The sequence below is a fragment of the Sceloporus occidentalis genome, unplaced genomic scaffold (genome assembly GCF_023333645.1).
Source record: "Sceloporus occidentalis isolate IW3139 unplaced genomic scaffold, rSceOcc1.0.p SCAF_60, whole genome shotgun sequence".
In the NCBI taxonomy this organism is placed as follows: Eukaryota; Metazoa; Chordata; class Lepidosauria; order Squamata; family Phrynosomatidae; genus Sceloporus; species Sceloporus occidentalis.
The window spans coordinates 2,849,758-2,874,561 of record NW_028317040.1 but is presented as its reverse complement, the minus strand read 5'-3'; the positions used below and the strand labels follow the sequence as shown (position 1 = coordinate 2,874,561).

General features: G+C 38.7%; 1 protein-coding gene across 1 annotated transcript; it reads right to left on the bottom strand.

Annotated features, from left to right (window-relative positions):
* Nucleotides 1–20,000: 20,000 nt before the first annotated feature.
* Nucleotides 20,001–24,804, bottom strand: LOC149287479 (adrenodoxin-like). Its single transcript, XM_089492824.1, has 4 exons — nt 24,647–24,804; nt 21,587–21,714; nt 20,949–21,078; nt 20,001–20,121 (listed from the first exon to the last, which is right to left on the bottom strand). Exons 1-4 carry the CDS (start codon nt 24,802–24,804, stop codon nt 20,001–20,003), a joined length of 537 nt encoding a protein of 178 aa, XP_089348950.1.

Sequence of the window (24,804 nt, the reverse complement as noted above, 5' to 3'; positions counted from 1 at the left end):
CAATGACCCACACAGCTCAATAATGTTTTTTATAGGAGATGTTCAAAAGTTGTAAGACATTTCAAAATGTACAAATTCTAAGATGTGAAAAGTTATATTGTATAAAAAAATGATCAAAGATTATGTGCAGTAAAGAGAAATAGTTTGTAAATTTTTGATATTTTGGATGGAATAATTGCCCTTACCCTTGTTATAATTGTAGGTCCATAGAATCACCCTACAGTGTATGTTTTCCAGACTGCTAGCATTAGTAGATACAAAAGGGACTTTCTGTTCTGCTCCATATCTGGGCCCAGATGGCTGCTCTGGGCCATTCTTGAGAAAGCAAATTTAAAACTCTGTCAGCCGTGGACATAAAACAGAAACAATTATACAGATGACAACTGAGGTCCAGATGACGATAAACACTAAACATGAGAAGCATTTTTGTGAGGACAGGGGATTCTATGTAAATTATTGAGGCATTACATGTAAATTCAGGGTGCCCTCTTGGGGATGTTGATGGAGATCTTAAACCACCAGTGACGGTTTTATTAGTATTGCTTTGTTACTTCTGCTTGAAGAATGAAGATTGAATGGCACCAGACTTTACTTTCTTTTTCCACAGGTAGTGCCTTTAAACTGGAGACACTTATAAAGTCTCATGCATGACAGCAATAATTTCCATACATCCATTTTCTAAAAGGCACTCACAACTGAAGGTGAAATCTACTAACTGCAACCTAGTTTAACAATTGCTGTTCTATTAACCATATTCTGCTACCACATTGTGACAATCCTTGGTCAACTAAAGAAATGTAAGAACGCTTTCTCTTGTAGGTTGAATTTGTGAGCGCTTGTGTATTTGTATGTAATTCTGATACAGTGCATTAATATAAAATAACAATAATAGTGAATTCTTGCTTTAATATACAATTGGTAACATAAGTCTTAATTTTAGGAAATGTTTTAAAAAAATCTTTAAAAAATAACTTATTTTGCTTCTTGTCTAGATGCAGGGGTTATTTTGAAGATATATTGACAATTTAACTGCTTCCACACCGACAAATACTTGTTTTTTGTTCTAATGTATTCATGTAGAGTGACATAGTATCTCATTGGAGGTCAGTGAGTGGTTTCATGAAACGGATAGCTGTTCTGTTATTCAGGTCCACAGCACTGCTTGTGATTTGTAACTTAAAACAAAATGGTTGGTTCACGGAAATGTTTCTAGTGATGGATGAACACCTGTTGTACTCAAATGGTTTAGTTATTATGCAGGCAAATGAACGTTATTAAGGGTGTGTGCAAGTGTTAAATGAAGGGTCTGAGTATGTATAAGAGGGTATTTGATGCAGGAGTATTATACGATATTCCATGAATTATTTCATGCTACGACAGAGACCAAACAATAGATGACTCATAAGCAATAGTGCAAGCATATATGGATTTGGCACAAGAATGAATTAATTTATAGAATGTGTATTACATAGATGTCGGGCATGCTCATGGAATTAATTTTCTGAATGATTGAGTACTAAAGTTGTCATGGTTGGTTTAAGTAGTGCAGATGTTCATTGTTTTCAATTGTAATGTGCTCAACTAAGGCCATGCACTTGACTTTACCTGAAAAACTGGAAAGAATGACTCTAGAATGAATAGCTTTACATTATACCGTTAGACTGATATAACATATCTTTAAATCACATACATTTGTTGGTATCATCCCTGTTCTTGTACCACTTTTCACAAGCTCTTGCTTGACATGATTTTCATTTGACAAAGCAGTATTTGGCTATTCTCTTAGACAGCAACGGTGTTGACCATTAATATGTTTCCATGTTTTTTTTATTTGTGGGTCAGGCATTAGTGGAATGCGTATATCAACATTTTAAGAGGTAGGAAAAAAAATAGCAATTTAATATTATTTGTAAAACAGGCAATTAGTTTGATACATACTAAAACAGGAAAGGGTATGTGAGTACTGGATCATGTCCAATGTAAAGGGGTTGCTTCTCTGTGAATCTAGAGGGTGACATTTTTTGTTTTCACCATAAATTGTGTTATTATGAATGCAGTTCCAAAGGATTTTTTTATTCGTTTATTTTGCCCTCCGTTTAGTTTTACTAAATCTACCCAATGATTTCCATGGAAATGGCAATGGATACTGGAGAAAAATCCTTCTAAATATTTTTACAATTGCAATATTTTGTTAGCATTTAAGAGTTTGCTAATGTCTGGTATGACATTACCTACAGCATTTTAAATGCATTCCTTTAAACATTCCAATGGCAATTACACATTAGAGAAATATTGTCCTTTGAATTGCAGCTAGAATTTTCAGAATTTTTTTTTTAAATTTTGTTGTATACAAATGGTAAATCACCACATTTTTGCCTTTTTTACCTTATCTGGTATACAAAACACAGAAAGGATTGGACTAACTGGTACTTGTAAATCTTATTTTGGTCAAGACAAAATAATAATATTTATATTTGTTAAGCTTTGCCGATTTCAGGTCTTTATTCTAAACATATATATGTTATGGATGCTACTACAGGGCCTAGCGAAGAATGAAGTCAACGTTGGAGCCTGTCGTAAATATTAATGACACCATGTTGCAAGTTTTGCCATTACAGCAAACTGAGAGAGCTAAAACAGACTGAAAGCATCAGCTTTGATCCTTGCCCATTTCAGTGTATGGGCAAATGTGTGACTGTACATTGCTCAGCTATTTACTGTGTTTATGGGGAGAATACTACATAATGTCTAATGTATATTCACAAAAGCAAGGTATATACCGTATTTGCCCGATTATAAGACAAGGTTTTTTCCAGAGCAAATGCTCTGAAAAATACCCCTCGTATTATAATCGGGGTCGTCTTATAATCAGACCTCAAATAGGTCTGACTATGAGACTAAGATCCAGATCCCCCGCAGCGATGCAGGGGACCTGGATCTTCCTCCTGTGTTATGCCCCCCCCAACTTACCCAACTCTACACGCTGCCCGGACTAAGCACCGGGACTCAGATGCAGGGGACCTGGATCCTCCTGTGTTATGCCCCCCGCCAACTTACCGGTGCTTCTGAGTCCCCGGTGCTTAGTCCGGGCAGCGCGTAGAGCTCTACGCGATTCACGTAGACAACTTCCGCTCAAGCGCGTAGAGCTCTACATGCTGCCCGGACTAAGCACCGGGGACTCAGAAGCACCCGTAAGTTTGGAGGAGGGAGAGGGAGGGAGTGTTAAATGGGGAGTGGGCATAAGGCATTTCTGGAGGCAGAGTGCTCTGTGAAATGCCTTTTAACCCCCTTAATGCCATTCTGCCTCCAGAAATGCCTTTTAACCCTCTATGCGCCACTCTGCCTCCTGAAATGCCTTATACCTCCCTATATGCCACTCTGCCCCATAATATGCCTTTTAACCCCCTAAATGCCAGAGGGGTATAAGACATTTCTGGAGGCAGAGTGGCACATAGGGGGGTCAAAAGGCATATCATGGGGCACAGTGGCATATAGAGGGTTAAAAGGCGTATCATGGGGCACAGTGGCATTTAGAGGGTATAAGGCATTTCTGGGGCAGAGTGGCAAGCCTGGGGGCAGATGTGCATAACTGGGGGGGGGCAGGTTGAAAAAAAGGAAATAAAAACAAAAACAACATTTTTCTCAATCATAGCTTTTATTAACAAACAATTGTTCACATAGTTTACATGAATTAACATTTACTGGTAAAACTTTTTTCCTATAGGGTTGTCTTATATTCAGGCTTTTTCTTTTTTTTCATTAATATTCAGATTTAGGGGGTTCATCTTATAATCAGGGTCGTCTTATAATCGAGCAAATACGGTAAGTGGTTTTGCATTTGGAAAGCAAGGCTGTCCACCAGAAGCTCAATGGCCTCTAACTATAACTCTTGTCTACATGAGAACTCAGTAAATGCTATTATAGTTCAGGGTTGTTGCAATAGGGTATGTCCTATAACCTACAAAATGTATTTTATACTCCAGGAACAATCTGAATAGCAATGACCAAAAGAGAAATCATTTTTACACTGTTTTGTGAATCTTCTACATTTTTATCAGGTATCAAAACAATGTGGTATCAAAACACGCTGCACAGTTCTGTCTTATATTTTCACATGTTTTAAACTGTTTTCATAGCCAACATTTTTATTTTGTATATAGTGCTGTATATTTCTTCTGTGTGTGTATGCCTTCACATTATATGCCAACCCTCTGCCACAAAATGGTTGTAACTATTTCAATTAAAGTAATATTAATGCACTACAGCCCTGTCTGGTTTTGTTCTCTGTTTGATATTACTACCCACTGATTTTTGTACACTATACCTAGTTTATCTCTCTTCTGCTCTGCTGAACCAAAGTATTAATCTCCAGCATATTGGAATAAAATAAGGCCACTTTTGTCACCTCTAAATTTTTCTTAAAGTGAGGAATGTAGGTATATTAATAGATATTTATGAATGCATACATAGAATAGCAAATACCAAACTGTTTCCTATATTTTGATTTTAAAACAATTTTAAAATATACAAAAAATGTATGTAAACATACATTTACTCAATATAATAAAAAAATAGCCACACTTTCATTTTTCATTTGAAAACATGGGAACGCCTGTTGGACTGGTGCTCAATAGTGCCTTCATCTGATCCTTCAGTGTCTGCATGGAATACATGCAGCCGCACACTGAAAAAGAATAAGAGTTTAGGAGGGGGCTACATGTATCCAGCAGGTGGCCGCAAACACCTCATTTATTGTCCACTGGGATTAAAGTGCCAAGGCCAACTTTAATCTACAGCCCATCCCTGAGCCACACTGTTGTAGGACTTCGGCAAACAATGGATGCAACAACATGAAATAAAGAGGTTTGAATGCCAGAGGTACTATCAAGAGGTACAGTATATTCATGTAAAGACGTTGTACGTATTAACTGGCAACAAAGTTGACCGCATATCCTGTTTCAGCACCATGCAGAGAGCCACTTAGCATTTACTTGGAGCATGATAGATTATTTAATATTAAGGTACTTTAATGGTGCACATGTTTGTGTGTGTGTGTATATATATATATATATATATATGTATATATATATATAAAATCACATTTAATACATCCCATTCCAAATCCATGGGCATTAATACGGAGTTGGCCCCGCCTTTGCGGATATAACAGCCTTCACTCTTCTGGAAAGGCTTCCCTAGGGATTTTGGAGTGGGAATGTGTGCCAATTCAGCCAAAAGAACATTTGTGAGGTCAGGCACTGGTGTTGGACAAGAAGGCCTTTTGCTTACAATTGCCTTTCCAATTCATCCCAAAGTTATTCAGTGGGGTTAAGGTTAGGGCTCTGTGAAGGGCACTCGAGTTCCTCCACACTATGCCTTTATGGGGCTTTATTTGAAATGGGCACTGGAAATGGCCATTCTTCAATTGGTGCCACAAAGTTGGAAGCATATAATTGGCTAAATGTTATTGTATGCTGCATCAATAACATTATTCTTCACTGGAACTAAGGGGCCTAGCCCAAACCCTGAAAAATAGACAAAACCGTTATACCCCCCTCCAGTAAACTTTACATTAGGCAATATGCATTCTAGTAGTTAGTATTCTCCTAAAATATAAAAAAAAAATTATAGAGAGGCACTCTTATAGCCTATAAACTTTTATTTTAAAATATGTTAAATATTTGATGTGTCCATCAGACTTTCAGATAGTGAAGCCGGAGTCATCGCTTTGTAAAGTTCTCCTGGCATCAGCCAAATACAGATTTGTCCATTAGACTTCCAGATAGTGAAGCTTGATTCGGCATTGTAATCAATGAAAATCTCCAGGCCCCCAAAACAAAATCTTTTTAAGAGGTATCTAAGATTAACCATGTACATCCTCATCTTAGGTTTTGACTGATTTTAATTAATTAAAAAAATGATTGCACGTGTTTTTCTGTGGACATTGTTACAGTACTATAGAGTTAATTTGTAGCTAAGAGCATGCCGCTATTTGGAGTGGTATATTTGGAATTCTTTTATACACTTATGAGCAGTAAAACTCACAGGGATTTTTCAGGTATTTGAAGGGAGCAAAGACTGGCGTCTCTTGGATTGCAGGACATATGTTTATACTAAGGAGGCACTTCCAAATAGTTGCCATTTCTTGGTCCTTCTTGTGACGCAGTAGTTCTGGAACAGGTCCAGTCTGAGTAGCCTATGTCTGTGTTTGTGATCCTTTTCTACCTTACGCCTCTGGAACAGAGAGAGGGGGAAACTGATGTTTGAGTGTGTGTGTATAGGCTCACAGGAGAAGAGAACTGTGTGTGCACATCACTGACACCTCTCACACTCAGTGTATGATGAAAGCTGTGTTTAATTAGGTACTGTATGATTTATTTAAATGTATGGGACAATATGAACTAAATCGCCATAAAACTACAAACCAAATCTTAATATCTACTTAAACATATATCTGTTGAACAACAAGAGTATTTGGATATGGTTAAGCAGTGCAGATTTTTGTTTCTTGGAAAAAAAAATATGAACCCGCAGGGAATCTGACTTGGATGTAGAGACAAAGACAGAACACAAGTAGTGCTATCATGTTTGTAGTTTATGTGCAGTTTAATATCTGGCAAAATTTGTTTGGATGGGCATATTTCTTGTAAGTAGTTCTTCAATAATGAATAAATTAATAAAACAGAGACCCATCTGGTACTTACTGTATAATGGTGCTTGCCAAGGGACATGGGGAAAGTAGACTTTTTAAAATTAGACTGAAGGGGGACAGAGACAGGACTCTTTTTGGCAAAATTGTTTTCATTCAGCCACATAAAAGGGTTTTGAAGCAGGAACTACCCTTTTTAAGTCATACCACAGCATCTCAATTTAGTCAGGATTTTGACTAGGCCACTCTAAATCCTTCATTTTGTTTCGTTTGGGCCATTCTGAGGTAAACTTGCTTGTATATTTTACTGCTGCATAACCAAACTATACCCGAGCCTAAAGCCACAATTTAGTGCCACTAATCTTTTTTAATAAGATATGCAGATTGAAACAGAGTAAATAACACAAATCCTTTACTTTTCCTCTCACTGATTTCTAGGCCAGAAAGTTTTGTCCGCTGAAGTGACTATTTATTCCTACAGTAAGTAAAGTACCAGGAAACAGATGACCAAATACACAAACCAGGACAGGCTCTGCCACACGGCCACGCAAACACACACACACCAAGACAGGCTCTGCCACACGGCCACCCAAACACACATGCACCAGGACAGGCTCTGCCACACCGACACCCAAACACACACACACACATGCCAGGACAGGCTCTGCCACACCAACACCCAAACACACACATACTAGGAAAGGCTCTGCCACACCGACACCCAGACACACGCACCAGGACAGGTTCTGCCACACAGACACCCAAACAAATAGTAAGAGCATGGGCCAAAAAACATATTTGAAAGCATGTTGCAATTTGGTGTATCTGGCTCGTTTAAAGTTGTGGGAAACTAAATGAAAGTATTAAGGGCAAGCATAATAAAAGTATTTTAAGAAATAAAATAGGTGATCAGTGGATATAAAATTGAGTAAAATAATGGTTGACTAGGAAGCTAAGGAGGTGGGACAGACATCACTTTAAATTCCTCTTGGAAGTATAGTTTAAATCCATTAAATATACATTTTATTTTATAGCTAAAAACTAAAAGTGATTGTTATGTTTTTCTTGTTCTAGGTAGAGGCCTGTAAATCAATAAGCTTTCTATGTGGACACTGTGATACAAAATTACAAGTGTAATATTCCTCTGATTGTGGGACATGTCACTGCTTCATGTGTATATTACCAGACCTTCCAGCTATGTTGACAGCTGTCTTTCCAGTTGTAAGTGGGACATGTCCTGCCTGTGATAGAAAAAGGAGATAGTGACACATGCTGCTGTGGGAACATTGCTAGATCTTGTTCCATTCTCATGGCACTAATTTATTCTTGGAGAACAACAGTGACCCACATAGCAACATGTACTTAGCTACCACAACCAAAGACAGAAATATCTCTGGCATTCAAACCTGAATCTTTTCCTAGCTATATATGTGTGTGTGTGTGTGTCTGTGTAGCAGGACTCATAGGCCAACTGCAATGGCAGTAGTTGTCAGTCACTGATACATATATATATATATATATATATATATATATATATATATATATATATATGCATATAATGCATATAATAGCTAGCAGTGCTGTTTCTATAGAACAATCTTTTGTTTATCCTTTTGTTTATTTTTACAGGAGATTCCACGTTTTTTGCTCATACTACAATATACAAGAAAATTTTATTTTTTATTGCAATCATACAAATTGCTTGCAATCCTGTTTTGTGCATCTCAACATTTCGAATGGCCAGCATTTTTGTATTTGAGGATGTTGTTTGGGATGTGGCTGGGGGGAGATTTTCCAGGAAAAAGAATGTATGTGTTTGTAGCCTGTTAATAGGTATTTATGTAATTCAGGCATTTAGAAGAAAAAATATATTTTATATTACATGAGCTGGTCAGACCTTACAACTGGCTGATTTACAACACAGAGGTGGAACAGTCTCTGTAGTATCTGATTTCAGGAGCCACATGAGCTTTCTTTTTAACTGAACTGAATTATTTAAAAAAAATATATATTTTTGATACATTTTCATTGTGACTTCTAAGACTGTAGAACACTCATATTTATTGATTTACTATCAATAACCATTTTATAATAATGTTTACTGCCTCTTTACAAAGGAAGCAAAGAAATGCCTACTTGTCTACTCTCACAGCTCCATCCTGTGGAAACTTAAAGAATGACAATGTTCTGGGAATCATATGTATGGATTAGTAACCTCAATTCTTGGGTTAAGAGCAGTGGCATCTCCAGCTTTCATATTTAGCGGGGGGGCATATGGGGGGCCAGGGACCAAAGTAGGGGGGCCAATTATAAAACGGTAAATATACACTATATCATTTCAAAATAACAGCTGAACTGGCAGTTAGTTTTCATTCTTTAATATTAGCCCCTGCTGCCAATATATATATATATATAAATATTAGACCCTGCTGCCGATATAAAGAAATATTACACCCTGCTTCCGATATATATTAATATTAGCCCCTGCTGCGGATATATATTAATATTAGCCCCTGCTGCAGATATATACTTATATTAAACCCTGCTGTCGATTAGGGCTGCAACTAACGATTATTTTAATAATCGATTAGTTGGCCGATTATTTTTTCGATTAATCGATTAATCGGATAAAAAAAAACAATATGCAAATTTTTCGTTTATTTAAAATAATTTCATGAACTGGATGTTAAAAAACAACTTAAAATTTACATTAACATTCTTATTTTGTTATGATGTAATAAAAAACAATATTTTCAAAGTACAAGAACCCAAACACAATATTTATGAAACAAAATAACCCCAAACATTCTGAAAAGAGGTGGACTATTACTGTTCAAGAAACTTTGCCCCAGCCCCAGCACTTTGCCCCAGCACTTTGCCCCAGCACTTTGCACCCAGCACTTTGCACCCAGCACTTTGCACCCAGCACTTTGCACCCAGCACTTTGCACCCAGCACTTTGCACCCAGCCCTGGCACTTTGCACCCAGCACTTTGCCCCAGCCCTGGCACCCAGCACTTTGCACCCAGCACTTTGCACCCAGCACTTTGCACCCAGCACTCAGCACTTTGCCCCAGCCCTGGCACTTTGCACCCAGCACTTTGCACCCAGCCCTGGCACTTTGCACCCAGAACTTTGCACCCAGCCCTGGCACTTTGCACCCAGCACTTTGCCCCAGCCCTGGCACTTTGCACCCAGCACTTTGCACCCAGCACTTTGCACCCAGCACTCAGCACTTTGCCCCAGCCCTGGCACTTTGCACCCAGCACCCAGCCCTGGCACTTTGCACCCAGCCCTGGCACTTTGCACCCAGTCCTGGCACTTTGCCCTTGCACCCAGTCTCCACATTCTGCCCTGCCCCCACACTCACACTCTGCCCCCACACTCACACCCTGCACCCACTCTGCCCTGCACCCACACTCACACCCTGTCCTGCATCCCCACCCCCACTCTGCCCTGCACCCAGTCTCCCACTCTGCCCTGCACCCACACTCACACCCTGCACCCAGTCTCCTGCCCTGCCCCCACACTCACACCCTGCCCTGCATCCCCACCCCCACTCTGCCCTGCACTCAGTCTCCTACCCTGGCCTGACCCCCCACCCCCACTCTGCCCTGCACCCACACTCACACCCTGCCCTGCATTCCCTGAAACCCCACCCCCACCCCGCCGTGGACCCCCACCCCCGCGAATCGCACTGTGCGAATGGAGCCACTCGCACAGAGCGATTCGCACATAGACATGAAGAATACTTACCTCCGGAACGCGTCACATCCGTCACGTAACTAAAAGAAGGCGGAGACTGCAGAGCGTGTAGCAGAAGTGGGGAACTCTCGCGGAGGTAAGTAAAAGGAGCCGAGTGCTCCAACAACGAATCGATCACTCGATTAATCGATAACGGAAATCGTCGACAACGATTTCCGTTATCGATTATTATCGATTTTATCGATTCGTTGTTTCAGCCCTACTGTCGATATACATGAAAATTATACCCTGCTGCCGATATATACTTATATTATACCCTGCTGCCGATATACATGAAAATTATACCCTGCAGCCGATATATATTAATATTTGACCCTGCTGCCAATATATATTAATATTAGCCCCTACTGCCGTTATATATTAATATTAACCCCTGCAGCCAATATATATAAATATTAGCCCCTGCAGCCAATATGTATTAATATTATCCCCTGCTGCCGATATAGAAATATTAGACCCTGCTGCCAATATGAATATAAATACTAGACCCTGCTGCCAATAAATATTAATATTAGCCCCTGCTGCCAATATATGTTAATATTAGCCCCTGCTGCCAACATATATATAAATATTAGCCCCTGCTGCTGATATATATTAATATTAGACCCTGCTGCTGAAATATATTAATATTTGTCCCTGCTGGCGATATATATTATTAGCCCCTGCTTCCGATATATATTAATATTAGCCCCCGCAGCCAATTAATATTAGACCCTGCTGCCAATATATACATAAATATTAGACCCTGCTGCCAATATATAAATAAATATTAGCCCCTGCTGCCAATATATATATATATATAAATATTTGCCCCTGCTGCCAATATATATATATAAATATTAGACCCTGTTGCCAATATATTTTATAGTGAAAAAATTGGACCCTACTCACGCATTTCCTTGGGCCCCGCTCAACGCTCCCTTGCATGCAATCACTCCCTCCGCTTCCACACCAAAAAAAATATATTTGCCACACTGACTGCAGATCAGCGGAAGACAGTGAGAGTCAGTCCTTCTGACTGCACCGTGACATTGAGAGTTCCTCTCCCCTGTAATCATCCCCAGAGTCCCTTTGTCCCCTCATTCACGAAACCATACCCCTCTTTTACTTACACCCTGTAGTTCAGGTATAGATCAAAGAAACAACACATGGAAACAGCACATGCAACTGAATGAGACAAAAAAACTTGTATTTGCAGGTATACATAAATGATGTATGGAAACATAGCATTGCAGGTATAAACCAACAGAACACAAAAAACCAGCATTGCAGGTATAGATCAACTGGAAATCACATGTACACTCAGCACTGATGGTATAGATCAAATAAACAACACATGGAAACAGCACTCCAGATATTGATCAACTGAAATCCTATATTTGCAGGTAAACATAAATAATGTATGGAAACATAGCAGATACAGATCAACAGAATAACACAAAACCCAGCTTTGCAGGTATATATCAATTGGAAATTACATATCAAGTCTGCATTAAAGGTATAGATAAAACCCCCTAAATTACAGGCATAGATCACAGGTCGCACACCCCAAAGCCAACCCTGGCATCCACATTGCCCACATAGAACCAGTGGCGTCGGCAGGGGGGGGCCAGAGGGGGCCATGGCCCCCCCTAAATCATGCTGTGCCCCCCGGTGTGCCCCCCCAATTGAAACGCCGTCTTTTTTTTTTTTTTTTTTTTATAGATCCGGAGGAGAGAGAGAGGCGCCGAGCGGTCGCTGAGGAATAAGTTCTCAGCGACCGTTCGGCGCCTCTCACTCTTTTCCGCGACCGCGAGGCCTCTGCCTTGGTCGCAGTGCCGGCATTTCAAGCCGAGCGCCGGTATATGATGTCATATCCGGCGCTCAGCAATGAAGCCGCGCACACTGCGGCAGAACCAGGAAGACAGAGACCTCGCGATCCCACCGCTGGACTTCTACAAGCCCAAGGTAAGTGAACTTCAAAGGGGGGGGAGGAGGGTAGAGAGTGAAAAGAGGTAGATAGGAAGTGAGAAGAGGTAGATAGGGATACAGTGGGAGGGAGAGAGGGGGTAGATAGGATAGATTGGGAGGGAGAGGGGGTAGTTAGGATAGATTGGGAGGGAGAGGGGGTAGTTAGGATAGATTGGGAGGGAGAGGGGGTAGTTAGGATAGATTGGGAGGGAGAGGGGGTAGTTAGGATAGTTTGGGAGGGAGAGGGAGATATTAACATATATTGGCAGCAGGGGCTAATATTAATATTAATTGGCAGCAGGGTCTATTATTTATATTCATATTGGCAGCAGGGTCTAGTATTTATATATATATCGGCAGCAGGGGCTAATATTAATATATATTGGCTGCAGGGGCTAAGTTTATATATATATTGGCTGCAGGGACTAATAATATATATTGGCAGTAGGGGCTAATATTAATATATACTGGTAGCAGGGTCAAATATTAATATATATCGGCAGCAGGGTATAATTTTTATGTATATCGGCAGCAGGGTATAATATAAGTATATATCCGCAGCAGGGGCTAATATCAATATATATCCGCAGCAGGGGTTAATATTAATATATATCAGAAGCAGGGTGTAATATTTCTATATATTGTCATCAGCAGGGGCTAATATTACAGAATGAGAAATAACTGCCTAACGTGTGTGTGTATATGTGTATATATATATATATATATATATATATAGTGTATATGTACCGTTTTATAATTGGCCCCCATACTTTGGTTCCTGGCCCCCCATGTGCCCCCCCCTAAATATGAAAGCTGGAGACGCCACTGCATAGAACCTGACCAGCACCCAAATTACACATACATAAGGACGTGCCAAACAGCCCAGCATGAGTCAACATTGTCCCCAAACAGCTGAGCGTACGCCATCTTTGTCCCATAAACACGCTACCTGTGCCATCTTTGTCCCCAGTGCTTAAACACCCTGCTTATACCATCTTTGCTTTTTTGACAAATCAATAATACACCTATGATTCACAAACACTTTTACAGTCACTCACTAATTGACTTTCATTCACACAATCATTTATTCTTTCACACAAATTATTTATACATACTCATTAATGCATCCACACATTAATCGATTCCTTCTCTCTCTCAGTCAGACTCTTTATTTCACCCTACTCCCCGTCCACCTTCTTCCCTATCCCCACCCACCAAATGCTTAAGCACCTACGAATGGATAGCCCTGGTGACAGGTGACACTTCTCCTGTCACCCTCCTGTCATCCACAAATCTCATTGATTTTCTCCATTGTAGGACAAGACATTTTACATTTTATTTTACGTTTTATATCCAGTTCATTATATTTTTATTCTACGCATTTATTTCCAATGTAAATAAAACATTTTACAAAATATAAATTTGCCCATTTTTTTCCATTCCAATTACATTTTCATAATGAGTTGTACTCTTAGCATGGCCTTCTTTACACAGAAATCCAGTATTTAAAGGTGTTGCAGTTTTTGTTATTGCAAAGTGTATGTAACTGTATAAAAAAACAATGTAAACACTAAGTGTGCAATGAATTTACAGTTGGTAACATCATTTATATCAAACAATTTTTAATCCTAAGTGTACATAGCTGGTAGCATATAATCAATAGAGTGCGTAGGAAAAAGCATTTATGCAAAATAAAGAGGAGCCCTGGAGCTGCATAGGCGTAAAGGCGACATGACCTCGCATGGTGCCTTCAAGTGTATACAGGTGAGGAGATGGAGAAGACACCAGGCATCATGAAGGGGTTTGGGTTGGCTCTTCCCCTTTTTTACTGGGGTTCCCAACCCATCCCCCCCTGAGGAATGTGAAGTAATTGGGTTTGGGTGCGAGGGGGAGAGAGTCATTTATGTTTTGTTAATTTTGTGCATTGTTATCTTAAATTTGGAGGATCCCAGCCCCCTAAGGCTTGCTATATGTTTAAATTGAAAGATGCGTGGACGAAAGACGTAGTAGTCCCATCTTGCTGCACAGTGGGTCACAGCCAGTAGCTTATGGTAGGCTACTTTTGGTGTTTAGGTTTATTTAGTGCTAGCTCTTCCCCTCCATGTGGATGAATTATTGTTTTTCTAATGTTATTTATGTTATGAATATTTCTAGTACATATTAGCACTTTATTAAAGTCTATGTGTCCATTTTATATTCTAGATCTAGTGTTGAGTTTTATTTAAAGGCAACTTGTGACGTGCCAGTACCCAGTAAAAGGTCAAGCGTGTAATTACTAGACTTGTGCATTCGCCTTCGGGCGAACATGAAAACGAACACGAAGAGTGTGTTTTCGTGTTCGTTCCCGAAGACAAGCCGAAGAGAAGATAGCGGCGGTAAAACGTAGGCGAAGACGAAGACACACACCTCGAAGATCTTCGTGATCGTCTTCGTCTTCATCTACCACTTCGTCTACCACTTCGTCTACCAACAGAGTCGCTCGTACAGACTTTTAAAACCCCAATGCTGCAACTTACCCGGCAGATCCCACTGGTCTCCCTGTTCTATCGGGTAAATGTCCGTAGAAGCGACTTTATTGGTCGTTCGTACGGACATTTAACTGATAGAACAGGGAGACCAGTGGGATCTGCCGGGTAAGTTACAGCACTAGGAGCCTAAAAGTCTGTGCGAGTGACCAACAGAGTCGCTCGTACAGACTTTAAAAAGTTAACCCCTAATGAAGCAACTTGTCCGGCAGATCCCACTGGTCTCCCTGTTCTATCAGTTAATAAATGATAGAACAGGGAGACCAATGGTATCTGCCGGACAAGTTACGGCACCAGGAGTTTAACAGTCTGTACGAGCGACCCTATTGGTCGCCAGCAGGGGGCTCGTCTGCCATAATCCATTGGCAGACGAGCCCCCTGCTGATGACCAATAGAGTTGCTCATACGGACATTTAAACTCCTGGCGCCAGAGCTGCTGCGGTACGCGTTAACCCCGTATTAACCCCTTAACCAGAAAAAATGAAAAAAAAACGAACACGAAGAATGTCCACAAATATTCGCCTGAAGAGAAGACAGGAACGGGTGAATATTCGCCGAATACGAAGATTTTTTTTTTCCCGAAGATGAGCACGAAGACGAACACGAAGAGCCCCCTGGTGCCCAAGTCTAGTAACTTTAGATCATTCATCCTGTTCACTGCTGCAATGGCCACATTTTTTTAGTTTCTAGGCTATACATAAGTGAGTGATGGTAATCTGATAAAGGGTAATGTACAGTATGATAAGTGCAGCATGTAGCATTTGTAAATATATTTGAACCAAAAACAAAATTAAGGAACAAGCTCAAGTTAAGTTAGACATATTGTTGGTCTGATTAAATCGAACTATTGCCTTCACAACTGTCCGTATAACAAAATCCATTTACTAAAAGTAAAAGACTATTACTCTTGTGATATTTGCCTTTTTAGAGCTATGTTCTTTTTCTTTATTACATAAGGTGGCAGAACTAGAAAATTTGCTTTTAGATGTGTAGTCCAACATTTAGTATAAAAAATATATTTAAGAAAATATATAAAACCAATATTTTTTTAATGATTTTGCTATACTAACTTTCATTAAATTAGTTCAATAAATACAAAATATATAATCTTGAATTTTGAAATAAACTATAAAACCCGTAATTTATTTATTTCTGCCAATTTAAGGGCAAATACTAGATGGTATGCATTGATGTTTCATAGTCTTGTATTTTTTTTACATTTAGAATGCTGGTTTGTAATTGTGAAAAAAAGACAAGAAATATCGCACAAAGTATATATTTCTGGAAGGCAGACAACTCAGGTTATTTTACTAGAAGCTTTGGTCACTTATGATGTAGCCATTTGGCCACTAATCTCTCCCAAGTCACCCGCAACTAATAATTTGTTTTTCCCCTCAAGCATTGCTCAGAATTGCTTTTATGCAGGTTATGTGTAACTCATTCCAGACTTAAAAAAATTGCCTCAAATTCTCTTGTAAGGTCTTGGTCTGGGGCTCTGATAGTGCCACTTCAAAAGTGATGTTTTGATGTTTTGGGTCATTGACCTACTACATACCACAACTTCTAATGAGCTTCAGCTGGCGGGCAGCCACTCTGACATGATAAGATATGTATGATAACGTGATCAACTTGGGAATCTATTTTCCTGTTGATGATAACAAGCTGTCCAGGCCCTGAGCATATCATGATGCTCAAATCACCATAGTTCATCATTGGGATGATGTCTTCATGTGGCCTTGCTGTTTCCTTTTTGCACCATATGGAGTGCTTTGTGTTCTTCCAAACAACTTACAAAACGTAGTTTTACCAGCCCACAAAATATTTTCCCAGTAGTGTTGTGGAGTGTCAAGGTGATCTTTGGCAAAAAGCAATGTTAACCTGGAGAGCAGTGTCTTCCTATGTGGTATCCTGCCATGTTCAATGTTTTGCTTATGGTAGACTCATGAACAGAGATTAACTTTTTTATGCCAAAGTAGCTCTAAGCCACACCTCCAATACTGTTTCATTGAATGGACTCTAGGATAGCCAACTCACGACTCCAATTAGCTTTTGTTGAAGTCTAGGCATTCACATACTTGTTTCCAACCCACACTGTAATCTGTATATAATATGTATATATTATAATGTGTATTCATTTATCAAGAGCCGAGTCTTATAAGAACATGATTGCTGGATGTTCCATGATTTTTAGGTGCACACAATAAAAAAAACCCATAAACCTGGGCAATACCAACTGTCCTTCCTTATTAGGGTTTTTCTTATTATGTGAGTTTGGGAGTAAATCCAACTATGTTGTTCTGTACTTGAATCAAAATGCACTGTCTATTCCTAATAAATATAATTTGATCTTTATTAATTATAAGTACATATTAAAAAAACTTCTGGAAAGCTGAGAATACCTATTATTACCCTGAGAATTACAGAAGAGGATCACTAGAGGTTGTCAGAATTTGATTATGATGGTATTATTGCCATTTTCTGCCTTAGTAACTTGAAGTCTGGCTAAAGATTGTCCATATAACTTCTGTGAACATCATATGTAAACAGACACACATATTGCATGACACACTAAGTGAAAACACAGTGGTAAAAGCGGTAAACTGAAGGATCAATCCGTGGCAAGCGGCTATGGTACCAAATGTCTTAGTGTAGCTATAGGTGGCCCATAAAAGTTCACTTATTGTGGTGCCAGCAGTTATTATAAGCAGCAAATGCCAAATAAATCAGAGCTGAATTGTATTGGGTAGACAACAGCGACAACATGGTGTACACAAAAATGCTTTATGCTGTGGGTTGTAGTATAGAAAAGTCTATTCATAGGGACTTGAACACTGTCATAGTTAACTGATAATACTGTCCAAATTATTCTGTAGTTAGTAGAGCTCATGCACACATGATTGGGGTTGAGTATGCACTAAGGCATGAGTAAACAAGAGATTTTCAACTTAATGCCTTTATGATGCATGATTAATTATCAACCCAATCAAGTGGCTTCTGAAGAAGGGCTGAGCTGGTCCTGCTTACCAAATAGTTCAACTACATACTGCTATAAATATGCATTATACAATGACCAACAAAGCTTTCCTTACAGGAGAAGTTGGGGTTTCATAGAGTTGAAGACTGCTCTCTCCTGCAAACTACTACTTTAGTGAAGATACTGGTCCTTTGTTGTCCTGACCATGCCAGTTTAGGGAACTCGGGTTACAACATAAAGAATACATTCATATTTTACTCATCTTGTGAACCAGTAAACTAAAAACCCTTTCTACTATGGTATAGTTCAATTAGCAATGTTAAAAACAGAGTGGCCCCATTGAAAAAGCTGTTACTAGATCACATGAGATAATGGCACATTTCTAAACGTTTCATATGTGAAAAGTGGCACACTTGTGTTTTATTGGGTGTAGCCAGAGAGATACTGATAACAAAAAGGATTTTTTTGTAACAATGTGATTTATTGAGATATATATATATATATATATATATATATATATATAAATAAAAGTACCATTTGGAACAAGTATTTTATTTACACAAACCTCAATTGATTAACATTCATTATACGTTTTATTACTGTGATATACACACCAAACATTCTAGAAAAATATAATGTGGGTTGTAATGACAAGTAATGATGTCCCCAAAACAGGACACTTGCGAGCCTTATTATTATTCTCAATACTATCCATCAGTTCAACTATCAATCAAAACTTGATTTTATTAAATACATAAAAATGAACACATACAGCAAAATGTTGTACCATCAAATGTTGAATTTGTTATTGCTTCTCAATACAGAAATGTAGCCGCAGTGCATGTTTGTTTAGACATCCCCATGCTACAAATTATATTTACAGTGCATTCCTTTATTTCACTTATGGCCCAATTGCTGAGTCAACATGTACAAAGGTTACTGTAGATAACATAGTAATAAAGGTTTGTATTTACAACTGAGTGTATAGCCCCTGCTTGCGTCTACACCAGCTCTGCAGAAAGGTCTGAATGTTAAGATATACAATCAAAGATCTGAATAATCCTTTGTAAAAAAAAAAAAATACAAAAAAAAATGTTTAAAGTAACATTTTTTTTACACGTTAGATTTGCTTCCACGTGCTAAATGCAATTACATTTTGTGCATCTTTCTGTTAATTTATACTGTAAAATAGTGATAGGTATAGAGAATATGGTAATGAAATGGCAAACCCAGATCACATGAGTCATAACTTAAACTAAACCAAACTAAAACAAAAAGACTTTTCAAAAGGCTTTATTAGAGATGGGGAGTCATGGTAGTATTTTTTTCTGCAAATGTCTTTTAACATATTGTAAGGTTAATGGCTGGAATCGGTTAAAAACATAAGAGAAATCATTGGGACAAAAAATAGGTGTCTATTGTCAAGGTGGTTTTACTTTACAGGTCAAAAGTCTCCTAGAACCCCACACATCCTAAAATGAACATATTGACGACTACATTGTTTATGACTGGGCTCACCATAGGTAAAACTGAACCAGGTCCAGCCCAATGCAGTGGTAAGGAAAAAAGAATAAAAACATTAGCAAATATATTTGAATATGATAACTAACAGGACATAATGTACATCCACAATCTGCATGAAATAAATGACATGTTTCATAGCAAATAACAGAACAGAAGTGTTGTGGTAGTTAATGCTAGTCCCCAAAATGGTTGCGTTAAATAATCCTCACAAATAATCTCAAATTACCTCATGACACAGTTATTGTTTCCACACAGGTAATATTGAGACAACCGCACCTATGCTGTGTGTCTGAATCTATCACACATCATTAATTAGGATAATGTGTTACATCAAATATATTGAAAGCCTGCCAGAGCAGGGCCCTTCCCTTTCTGTATAAGGATTACTTTTTTAACAATATTGTCAGTTCTGTCAATTTTAATGATATTGTTAATTCTCACCTATTGTTATGGCACTAAAGAATCTGCGGGAGCACTATAAACAAAATGTAGTACACCTTCAAAACATTGTGGTGTCATGCTGTCCTCTACATTGTACAGATAATGTTCTCACTTTCAGTGCCACATATAATATCTATGACCATATAGCACTGAAAGCTGGTCTAATGGGAATGTCATTGTTTGCTCTGCTTCAAAACTTCAACATCTTTCCTTATATCTGATATATCTTTTGGAACCCGAACTGTTATGCCGTCCAAGGACTTATTCATACAAACCTGACAGCCAAGACGAGACCTGCACAGAAAGCAAGAAAGAACATAAATGATTAAGCTAGAACGGTTCAATGTAGTAGATTGGAAATCAGCAGAGTTTGTAAACTGTTAGTAGCATACATCCTCACAGTCCCAGTGTACGCAAGACACCGCTAACTAAATATGAGGGTCTTTTAGTCATTTTATCGATAATGTATTCTATTCTGCACAGTTATTAGCGGGAGCCAGAGGCACATGAACCTTACACCTAAACTTTGACACACTTTATTTTGATACTATTTGTAGGTTATGGGATTAAACCCCATGGAACAATCAGTAGTAAAAATAATTTCATTCCCAAGAATTACAAGAACTATTAGCGGTTAGGCAATGTATTTGTGAATTGATTCATTTTCCTGTAGTTTTCAAAGGCTATCTAATCAGACATTTCAAGGTGCTGTTCCATCTGCACATCTCAATTTAACACTTTCGTAAGTAAATGTCATATCAGAAACATTATTCTTAGTATGGTTGCATGCCCAAACCCTTTGAAATAAATCTTTGATCATGTCAACTTTTCTCTCATCCTGATGTTTTTGCCTCAAAATACATTATGTAACACAAAAGCATACATTTAATGCGGTATTATGTGATTAAACATAGAGAGGAAAGACTAAAATGACATATTTTCTAAGGTTTGTTTGCTTAATGTGCTAGAGAGTGAAATTAATATTTTGTGTAGCAGCACCTATAATGACCGACTACGATGTGATATCATTCCAGGAGCCAATGCAATCGATTATTTCTGGTACCTGAAGAATAGTTCGTAGGTCCACCTAACACCCTGAAACACAAACCCAGGATACTCACGTGTCAGTGAGTCCGAAAGCCAAATCCAGCATATCCATCTCTTCATCTGAAATGGGGTCCAACTTCTCAAAAACCTGCTGGTCAAATATGAGGTGGCAAGTGGAGCAAGCAAGAGTCCCTTCACAGGCACCTGGAAAAATAAGGGGGTTGGGGGTGTGTTTGTTTCAGTAAGTGAATATAGAGATGAGTGAATGTATCTTTTAAGAGTGGTTGATCTGGCTTTGTATAATGCATAGTTAAATATGCAAGACAACTTTCAAAATATCCCCGTTTTAACTGTATATTATGCAGGGCTCTTGCCCATTCCTTTGCTGTGTTAACTGCAATAACAAAAAAAACATACCAAATCTGCTTGAGTGGTGCTGGGAAATATGTGGATCATCTTAAAGTGGCATACAAAATTAACAATGGCACTTAAGTGATGATTACCATTTAACCCAGGTTAGGATAAAGTATTGCACCTGTACCAATATATCTTTAGGGCGTACATATGTTTAGGGCGCCGTGTATTTTCTGTAGTCATTTTAAATTTTGTTGTTACTTTTCAATGTTTCACTTTTGTATCAGTGCTACAGAATCTATAAAACAATAAGAAATGCTCGTGTTCCCTGCTCCTTTAAGGTAACACACAAACTCACCAAAGCCATCTATATTTAAGTGGTGACGAATCACTACTTCCAGCAGACTCTCTCCTTCTTTGGCTGTGGCTGTCAGCTTCTCACCATCACGGTTGATGAAATTTACAGTCAGAGTGTCCTCTGCATCTCTGGATGTAAGGGGTAAGGATAATGGTGAAGATGTTTGTTATGAAAGATGACACAAATTATTTTTACAGAACGTTTTAATGGATGTCTGGAGTTGTGAGAGATTAGATTGTTTTTTTGTTGTATTGTAAGCTACAGTAGTACTTGTCACATAGATTACTTTTTACATTTCTGTTTACACAAAAGTATATTATCAGCAATGTGACCCCTAAAATCATATCCTACTTCACTGAGAGTGTAGTAGGTAAATAGAACAGTCGCTTGGTAGAAGTGGTAGAGGCGAATATAGTGAGAGAGGATTTAAACATGCATTGGACAGGTATAAGGTTTGAGTCTTTACATCAGGAACATCGGCCAAATGGTTATCTGCCAATAAATTCTATGTTTTTATCTTATTCCAGATAAGAGGTTTGTAGTGGTGTCTATGGCTTTATTTCTGATTCTCTGAAGAAGAGACCTCTGACATCCCAAATAGCTTATATGAATCCATCTTCTCTTGGACCTCTATTCATTCATTTACATTTCTGGTTCCACTAGTGTGTGGTCAAAACATGTTATTGCCAGCTTTTACAGAGTTTATTTTTTAGTAAGGTTTGTGTATAAAATTAATGCATCAATTTCTATATTCTAGCATGTAAAGAAAAAAAAAGTTAATGTTTCTTATCTCTGAAGAAACCTTGAACATCTAGCTATCTAACAACAACCTTTCTAATGTGAGAGACTGCGTGACAGAATGTAACCCTGGTGAGTTCTGCTAACCTTGAATTTACTGAACTTTTTTCGAGGCCGCAGACCAAAGATATGATAAGGATGTGTTCTGCAATAATAAATGCCACATTTCGCACAGGTGAGCCCCAAACACATGGTAAGATAATTATTATTATTATTTATTGTTTTATATAGCGCCATCAAATTCCGTAGCGCTGTACAATGGGTAGACAGGACATAACAAGTAGTATGTAACATAACAATATGACTTAGAGAAACAACAGGTGAGGAGGGCCCTGCTCAAAGGAGCTTACAATCTAAAGATAAACTAGGACGTCAAAAAATCCATTTACATGTAAATTGAGAAAAAAACATAATAATGTCTGAAAATGAAAAATATAAAATGCCAATTGAAATAAATGACAATAGCAGTGTATAACTTGTAATATATAATCAAAGGTGCTCATATGTGAAGAATATAACCAACACAGCTATCTAGGCTCTGCATGTGGTAGTAATGTGATCCCTTATCTATGAGTTACTGAATAACTCCTAGTGATCTATATAATACAGCAAAAATATTCTGAACACATACATATCAAATGTACAAAATCAGAAAGACCACCCTAAACCCTCAGCAAGGGGCATGACTGTTGGCCTATGCAATGTTAGTCTGTGATCAAGGCTGTTGCTATTGGACATTGGTGACTAGTGCTGGGGTTAAAGGCTAGGGAGCGAGTGGCCTTACCCCAATTCAGCTCACTACCAAGCCCGGGATCGTTTCCCTGCCCACCCCATTTGGGTTCTTTTTTTCCTCTGCTGTTTCTGGACAGGGCTCCTCAGTGGGATAAGTTTAAAGTCCGTCAGAAGACTGTTGATTAGCCAGGTCCTTTGGTGGTTGGTGGCGTTGTCAGGATGGGAGCTCCCAGTGACTTAACTGGCACGTGAATAATGTTGTGCCCTTACCCACAATTTGGCGTTTGTGTCATTAACTGGGATAAAAGGCTTTTGGATTAGGGTGGGCGCCTGTGGCTATAGGCTTAAGCAGTCGTTTTATTAATGCCAAAAAGATTTTACTCTAAAATGCACACAAGTGTATATACAGATAATTCAGTTATAATGCTCAGCCACATACCACTAGCGTAAATACAGCAATAAAAATGGTCTTATTCTAGCTAAAATATTGCCATATTTCAGAAATTCTTCTTGCGATTCTGTTCCTGGGATTGGTAAATGGCTTAAAACCATTATTAAAATCAGTGGAAGATTTTTCCGCACAAGTGTTTGGGGGATCCCCTGCAAATCTTGTGTGAGCCATCGCTACAGCATACATGTGCACTAGCAAGCGACATATATGTGCAGCTGAGATGAGGTTGGGTGACAAAAAATGAACTCTACATGATATATAGGGGATGTCCCTTTATAAGGAGGTAAAACAAGATGTTTAATCGTATTACAACTCAGCATTTAGTGAATAAAACCCATTTCACCGCTAAATCCTAACCTCTATTCTATACTGCAGACATTATAGTGTTTTCGGGGAAATATTCTTTGCAGACACAGATTCATTTATCACACTTTCACCAAGGCATATTATTTAAGTATTATGGGAATATAAACATTATACTAAAGATACTGGAAGTTCAAGATATGTATTAAAATACCCAACACCATATTTCTTTAGACCCCACATGATCTGCTGCTATATAATAAAACGTTTCAAAGTGTAGCTACAAATTGTCCATTCAAACTGCCATCATCCAGCGCTACACATTGTCATTTTTACAAATAAATAATAATAATCATAAACAATTATAATGTCCCTTTAATAATGACATCTTATTACTGAATTGATACGATCATGAACATGTAAAAAGGGGCAGCCACACCTCATTAAGCAGATCAGTCACCTCCACACAATATTTACTATTTCTTTTACTCTCCTGCAATTATTTCATAGGGTTAACCCTTTCCTGTGCAGACTGTGGGATAAAACCACTAAGCAGTGGTACAGAGAAGAAAACGTAAAGCATGAATACAATGTAAACACATAAATCACCCCAACAATTGTGTTAGGTAAAAAAAAACCCACTAGGTTAGGATACACCTCTGGGGGTTCTATAGCTTAACCCTTTAAGTGCAGAGTGGTGTTCTGTGGGTTCATATAATATTAATGACACATGTTTAGGGGTGTAGAGTCAGAAGCACAAATGACCCGAGGCTTACCCGGAGCTGAATTTGGTGTCGTGGAGTCTGGCCGTGGAGGTGATAGCCCTCACATGCGAAAAGGCTATGGCATGAGATGCAGAACAGTACTGGGGAGACAGGACTCCCTGGTGACTTCGGCGCAGAGTCCGAACAAGTCCAGCAAGACGCCCAGCCAT